At 43.8% G+C, this 7923-nt stretch overlaps 1 protein-coding gene across 1 annotated transcript; it reads left to right on the forward strand.

Moving 5' to 3' along the window:
* The first annotated feature begins 6056 nt into the window (after positions 1-6056).
* On the forward strand, positions 6057-6989 carry LOC138769125 (olfactory receptor 5V1-like). Its single transcript, XM_069947365.1, has one exon. The coding sequence runs from the start codon at positions 6060-6062 to the stop codon at positions 6987-6989; it is 930 nt and encodes a 309-aa protein (XP_069803466.1). The 5' UTR covers positions 6057-6059.
* Positions 6990-7923: the final 934 nt, after the last annotated feature.

Genomic DNA, 7923 nt, shown 5'->3' on the forward strand with positions numbered 1-7923 from the left:
AGCAGGGAGCGGAGACAATGGCGCCTCCTCAGGTACAGACAGCAGGGAGCGGAGACAATGGCGCCTCCGTTAAGGGACCAAATTTTAAATGGGAAAAATGGAATTACTTAAAAAAATGCTGATTGAGCCCAGAGCTTCCTGATAATCATTCATCATAAAAACATTCCAGGTACACAGTAAATATGACATTATTTATCCCATATTGTGACCACCACACTAGTGCTGCCAGGAGAGATGAGCGAATCGCTCATCTAAACTTCATAAAAAAAAAAATATATATATATACTGTATATGTTATATACCAGCAGTGAAAGGACAACATGGGCCACCCTGTGCTTACTGTGCACACGGGGGGGGGGGGGGGGGGCTTGGCGCAAAATAGAATCTTTGCCCCGGGTGCAGGAGACCCTAGCTACACCTCTGGGTGGGGGTACTGTGTCTGGAGGTGCAATGCTGCCTCCTGCCACAAGAGGGACTGTTTGGGTGGTAAGCAAATGGCTTCTTGCTCTGTCAGTCATAGCACCGCAGCATTTAGTGCCAGGAGCCTGCTGGGCCCCTCGGTGTATGGGCCCCATAGCAGTGGCATGCTCTGCCTTTATGGTAGCTGTACCACTGGCTATAGGCCTTAGGGGTGGGGGGACCTTGGGTACCATATACGTTTATGGTATTTAAAGTGACTCTGTACCTACAACCCCCCCCCCCCACCCCCCCAAACCACTTGTACCTTCGGATAGCTAATTTAATCCAAGATCTGTCCTGGGGTCCGTTCGGCAGGTGATGCAGTTATTGTCCTAAAAGACAACTTTTAAGCTTGCAGCCCCATGCCCTACGGGCGTATCTGTGCCCTAACCTTGCACCACCTCTCTGTCCCTCTTCCCCACCCTCTTCATCATTAGGAATGCCCCTAGAACAGGCGCAGTGACACGGTGAGCCTTCTCCTTCCTGCACCGGATCGGGTCGCAACGGCATATGTGTAAAGGAGAGAGGATGCAAATGCAGACAGAGTGGGTCACTATGTTATGCTGGGGGCGTCAACAGGCGGTGCAGGGGTAGGTACGTCACTGTCATGGGGCGGGGGTGGCGTGAGGAAGACACACTACAGAGGTAGCAAGGTAATGGCAACATCACTGCAGATGCTCCCTTTGGGGAGAACAGTGGCGCATGCGCAGTGACAGCTTACACAGTGCCGTCGGCCGGGGGGGGGCGGAACAAGAATCTAGGGGGAGCGGAGAGCAACACCACATAGGCGGTGCTGGCCTAGGGCACGAGCGCTCTAGGCCCCGCCTATTTGGCATGGCTAGACCCCAAGAAAAGTTGGAATTTTGCCCTCAGCAAAGCAACACCAGCACACACCACCAGAAAGGACTACACAAAGGTATAAGTAGTTTGGGGGGGGCTGCACAGTGGGTACACAGTCACTTTAAATCTATCCAGCGCCTCGAACCAAGACTTACAAAATATTAGGCAGGTGGTTTTAATGCTATGAACCTATGTGGATAGATAGATAGATAGATAGATAGATAGATAGATAGATAGATAGATAGATAGATAGATAGATAGATAGATAATCAGTAACCTTTTATATAAGGCTGTATATTGTGTAAAAAAAATGTGCGGCCATTTCTTATGTATATTTTGCATGTAATATATACAGCAGAACAAACAAACCATTTTCTAAAAAAAAAAACTTTCCAAAACCTCATGGGATAAGTCCCAGGTGATTTCCCATCTTTTATATACCCAGCGCACAGCTCACTCTTATAACACAGCACAGCATCTTCTTAAAGGGCCTGACAACTTCATGCTCAACAACGATGGAACAATTATCTGATGAACCTATTGATAAACCACCATTTTAGTCCTTTGACAAGTTAAAACTCTTCATTCTGGAGAAATAATATAAGTATATAGTAAGTGTCTTTATGCTTAATGCTGTGAGACTTTTTTCTTGGAAAAAATCATATATACTGTAGAAGGTAAGACGTTTAGCTGTGTCTGTTTATATGTACTGTATACATTTCTCTCAGAGGACAGAGGCATCTTTATCAGGCAGTTATACAAAGGAAGTGAGAGATCAGAGCAGTACTTAAAAGGGTTGTCCAGCGAAACTCTTTTTCTTTCAAATCAACTGGTTTCAAGAAATCATATAGATTTGTAATTTACTTCTATTTAAAAATCTAAAGTCTTCCCATACTTATTAGCTGCTATATGTCCTGCAGGAAGTGATGTATTCTTTCCAGTCTGACACAGTGCTCTCTGCTGACATCTCTGTCCGAGACAGGAACTGCCCACAGCAGTAGCAAATCCCCATAGAAAACCCCTCCTGCTCTGGACAGTTCCTGTCTCGGACAGAGGTGGCAGCAGAGAGCACTGTGTCAGAATGAAAAAAAAAAACAACACAAAATTTCCATCAGGACATACAGCAGCTAATAAGTATGGGAAGACTTAAGATTTTTAAATAGAAGTAAATTACAAATCTATATAACTTTCTGAAACCAGCTGATTTAAAAGAAAAAGATTTTCGCAAGAGTACCCTTTTAACATGTTTAGAATGAGCCAAAATTATGAAACAGGTTTTTGTTACAGATGGAAAAGCAATAAAAGCGATGGCCTAGAAGTGCGAGAATCTGTTAGGCGTGTCTATATAACAGATGGTCATCGGCATTGTGAAAGGTCCTGAGTACAGGAAGGATACAGTGTAAAAGGTAAAGAAGCAGCTGGTAAAACATTCTCTTAGGGGGAGAGGTATACACCTTAGAGTAGACAAAAGATATATGGTGGCCTCCTGACCCTCCACTGACAGACGTGTTGGGGGAGAGAAGAGTCTAGTGTGTTGCAATTTCACTGGCTGACCATATTGTTCTGGGATGGAGGGCTCACACAGTGATGTCGGGCAGATCAGGAAAGATATCACTTATTCAGCAAACTGTTGTTGAGAATAAGGCTGCTCCCAGTCACAGACTCTATACAGTAAGCTGGATAACTACCTGCTTCTTATATAGAGACAGTGATTATGACAGGTAAGAAGGTGTAGAAGGGGGCCCCCTCCCCCAAACACCCAGCCCTTCTCCCATCTGCTCACTATGAGCTCAGGTTTTATCCTGCTCCCCTCCTATGTCAGAACAGAGGAGAAGGGGGGATGAAGCCGCACACAGACAGCTGCTGCTGCAGGGGAGGAGGAGTGACTGTAAAAAACTAAAACACCCCAGAGCTTCCCTACATAACAAGTAAGCGTATGTGTGTGTATGTACATGTGAATGTGTGCATCTACTATATGTAGTGTGCCTTTTTGTGTGTGTATGTACATGTGAATGTGTGCATCTACTATATGTAGTGTGCCTTTTGTGTGTGCAGCTGGGACGGAGGGGGCCAGAGGCGCACGCTCCATAGTGTGCACTGACAGGGTTTTCTGAGGCTGTTGTTCAATGAATAGCGGCCACAGAAAACTAACATGTCAGTTTTCTATGGCATTGCTTGGGATCCCAGACGGAGTGTATACAATGTGTATACCCTCTGGTCGGGATTCCCTCAGCCTGCAGCACATCGTAAGTACCGCACTAATCACGGCCGTTGCAACAACGGCCGTGATTACCACGGAACTTACGTTATGTGAACATAGCCTGATTGTGGGTAGATTGTGGGCTAATTGATCACTATGTCAGAACACTTTAAAAAAATAAGACCCTTCAGCCAGTGTCAGTAGCCAGGGTGCAACTGCGGGTCCAACAGAGATTTCTGGCATTGCAGTGCCAGTGCCATCTACACGGCAACTGCTCTTAAGTTTCTCAGAATGGCTGGACCCAGACACATTAGATGTTGAAGACCCCATGAAGGCATTGGATATTGAGCCAGGACATAACAGAATAGAGAGCAGTGAAGGGAGCGAGGCAGGGGCAGCTTGTAGCCGTATGGGCTTCTACTGGATGGCTGCTGAGGAGGAATTAGGAGAGGAAAATTTTGTAGTTGCAGCAGTCAGGAGGAGCCCGGGAGAAGTTAGGAGGAGCCAGGCAGTGTGCAACCTCGGAAGAACCACCAACTGCGCTTAGTGGTGGGGCAGTTCTTCCGTGCAGGTGATGGAAGAGACAATTCCGTCACCTGAAACATTTGCCAGCAGGAAGTGGATCAGGGTTTGGGTCGAAACCCCGACACCACTTCCATGCAGCAACATATGGAGCTCCACCACGGTACAGATTGGCAAAAATGTTACCCCTAGGGCAAATTCCAGTCTCCCTCCAAACCAAGTCCCCAATAAAGCAACCTTAAGCAACCTTAAGCAACCTTATTTTTTAACACAAAAGTAATTTAGCCCTTCAATTATTAGTATAGTCCTTTACTATCCTAGTAAATTAATATATATTTTGAAAACCCGATAGGAGATTTATCAAACAGGTGTAATATAGAATTGTCTCAGTTGCCCCTAGCCACCAATCACCTTCCAGCTTTCATACTTTTCATACTTTGTCGAATCAACAACTCAGTGTTGTTATGTATGCGTGTTTTGGAAAAATAAAAGGCTCAGATTCGGCAAGGTTTTTGAACACATTATTTCCGCCTTTTATTTATTTATTTTATTTTATTTTTTAAGAAAATAGACTACAGTGAAAGAATCTAAATTTACCATTTTTTTTTAATACAGTCAGTATAAAGCCTTCTTGAATCTGGCATTTTCTCTATTCTCAATTTACTGTATTTTCAGGCGTATAAGACGTATTTTTAACCCTGAAAAATCTTGTCAGAATTCGGCGGTCGTCTTATACCCCAGGTATGGTCGCCCCATCCCCACCATATGGGGCGACCATTTAAAAAAGGAAACAGTTAACTCACCTGGGCCTCTTCCCGGCCTCCGCACATCTTCTTCTCCGGTCCCATTCCCTGGCACAGGCAGTGTGACATACACTGGCTGCATCGGGGTTGCCCAAAGCTCTCCCGAGGAGCCGAGCGTCTAATCGGAGATGCCCGGCTGCTCGGGAGTGCTTCGGAAGAATGACAGAGGCTTCGGGAGGCTCCAGAAGTACCCGAAGCCTCTGTCATTCTTCCGAAGCTCTCCCGAGCAGCCGAGCGTCTCCGATTAGACGTTTGGCTCCTCCTGATCCACCGGCGTCCAAAGATGTCCATGGAGAAAGAGTAATTATACGCTGGTCCACTGATTTCCACTGCTGTCCTGGGAGAAAATTGATGTTACACTGCTGGTCCACTCATATCCACTGCTGTCCTGGAAGAAAATTGATGTTACGCCACTGGTCCACTGATATCCACTGCTGTCCTGGGAGAAAATTGATGTTATGCTGCTGGTCCACTGATGTCCACTGCTGTCCTGGGAGAAAATTGATGTTATGCTGCTGGTCCACTGATGTCCACTGCTGTCCTGAGAGAAAGTTGATGTTACGCTGCTGGTCCACTGATATCCACTGCTGTCCTGAGAGAAAGTTGATGTTACGCTGCTGCTCCACTGATATCCACTGCTGTCCTGGGAGAAAGAATGAATGAAGGAAAGGGGGCTGATTAATGGATAAGTTCTATATTTCTACTTATACATTATTGTTATTTTGGTATAAGAACTGTCCACAGTTTTTTTTTCTGTTTTTGTGACAGCTCCTGGGGAGACTGTTCCATAGATTTGTAGTTCTCATGGTGAAGGCATCTTGTCACCTCCACAGATGGAACCCCTTTTCTCCAGGTGGAGGAAGCACTTGTTTTTGACAGGGTTTTACCTGGAACATTTTCACCATATACTCTTCATATATCCAGATTCAATTCTTTTAATCTTTGTTCACAACTAAGATGCTCCATTCCCTTTATTAGTTTAGTTGCCCGCCTTTGTACCTTTTCAAGCTCTAGGACGACCTTTCTATGAATCAGGCCCAAAACTGAACATAGCCCTAGAGTTCATCAGTCTGTGTTTTCTCTTTGTTGAGGGTCTTGGGGTTAGATTTGCACCAAGCGTACATACAGTAGGAAGCCTATCTGTCAAAACCCATATTATGTTATTCCAAATTATGTGAATAAATGAATAAATAAATATGACATGTTTTTATTCTATTTATAGAAAATTGGATCAAATGAATATCAATTACACAACAGTAACAGAATTTATTCTTTTAGGATTTTCAGAAATTACTGATCAGGTTTATCTTTTTCCAATCTTTCTTTTTATATATATTATTACAGTGGTTGGGAACCTGTGTATAATTATTACATATAAGCTCAGTCCAAGCCTCCAAACCCCAATGTACTTTTTTCTTGCTAATTTGTCTATCTTAGAAATCCTGTATGTTTCATCTACTGTCCCTAAGATGTTGTCCTGTTTACTGTCAAAATATAAAGTCATCTCCTTCTCTGGCTGTGCTATACAGATGTATTGTTTTGTGCTCTTTAGTGGGACAGAGTGCTATATGTTGGCGGCCATGGCTTATGACCGGTATAACGCCATATGTCGCCCTCTTATGTATACTGTAATTATGAGTGAAATAGCCTGTATTCAGCTTATCATGGGCTCATATATGATTGGTGCGGCCAGTGCTATAATACACACAGTGCTCTCATTTTCATTACCATTCTGTGGATCCAATAAGATAGACCAATTCTTTTGTGACGTTCTTCAAGTACAAGTACTCTCCTGTCAGTCCTCTGTGGTTACTGACCTTGTGTCATATTTGACTGCAGTCATTGTTATATTTGGTTCATTTATACTAACACTGATTTCCTATATAGAGATTATTTCAAAAATTCTAAAACTCCGATCTGCATCCGGAAAGAGAAAAACATTTGCAACCTGCTCTTCCCACTTAATGGTTGTTGCAATATTATATGGTTCAGCGATTTCCATGTATTTTACACCTGGTTTAACACATAAAGTTGGGCAGAACAGTGTGGTGTCTTTAATGTATACAGTTATTGCTCCGCTATTAAACCCTTTTATATACAGTCTACGAAACAAAGAGGTCAAATCAAATATCAAAAATATATTTTTACGACTGGTACAATTTTGATTTCTATTACGATAATTCTTCCTCACTGTATTGCTTTGGCCTCTTCGACTATTCTTGCTTGATTTCTCTTTTTATTATTTCAGCCCATTTATTATATCTCTTGACTTGTCTTCTCAAGTTCTTCTATACTTTTCTATACTTAAAAAACCACACATTATTGAAGAGGGCTGTACTCAGCTCTTTCCGTCGGCTCCATAGGAATTAATAGAACCGCGGGTCAAATGCCATACCTGCAACTCTATTCATTACCTAGAAGCCAGGGCCTGACACGGTGATTGGCGGGGGGTACAGTGGTCGATCTCCTCGCAATCTCTAACTTTTCCTCTATCCTGTGGCAGGTCCTTTTTAGGCCTCTGACTATGATATCAACGCATTTGCACCCCATGCTTACAAGGGAAACCAATTGGCTTTCAAAGGGAGCACCCTCTGTCACGTCAGGGGAAGCCTGAGTCCTAATCTCCAAACCTCTGCCCCTGCCTGTTGGCCAATCTTCCACTAGGCTGCAAGTGACAACTTGGTGACAGTCCATACGTTGTTACGTGCAGGAGTCTGATCAAGGAGTCTGAGTCAGAAAGAAACAGGTACATACATTCCACAAATCAGAATCTAGAGCCAGAAGTCAGAAATCTAGCCAGGAGTCAAAGCCAAGAGAGACAACGCCAAGAAATGCTACACAGTAAACAAGCTGAGGTCAGAACACAGTCCATAGTAAAGTACCAAATCAAGAGGCAAGCCGAGGTCAGGGGAACATAGCCAAAGGTCAGATATACAATATGCAACAAAAAGAGAGTGCTGATGAAGTATGGCAAGCCAAGAACAATCAGATAACAAATTGGCGGCCAACTTTTCATAGCAGATGTGTAGACAACCCTAAAGGATCCTGATTTCGGGACAGGAAAAACTGATGTGTGGATGAAGTATTAGCCCTAGCTCT

The sequence above is a fragment of the Dendropsophus ebraccatus genome, chromosome 12 (genome assembly GCF_027789765.1).
Source record: "Dendropsophus ebraccatus isolate aDenEbr1 chromosome 12, aDenEbr1.pat, whole genome shotgun sequence".
NCBI classification, from domain to species: Eukaryota; Metazoa; Chordata; class Amphibia; order Anura; family Hylidae; genus Dendropsophus; species Dendropsophus ebraccatus.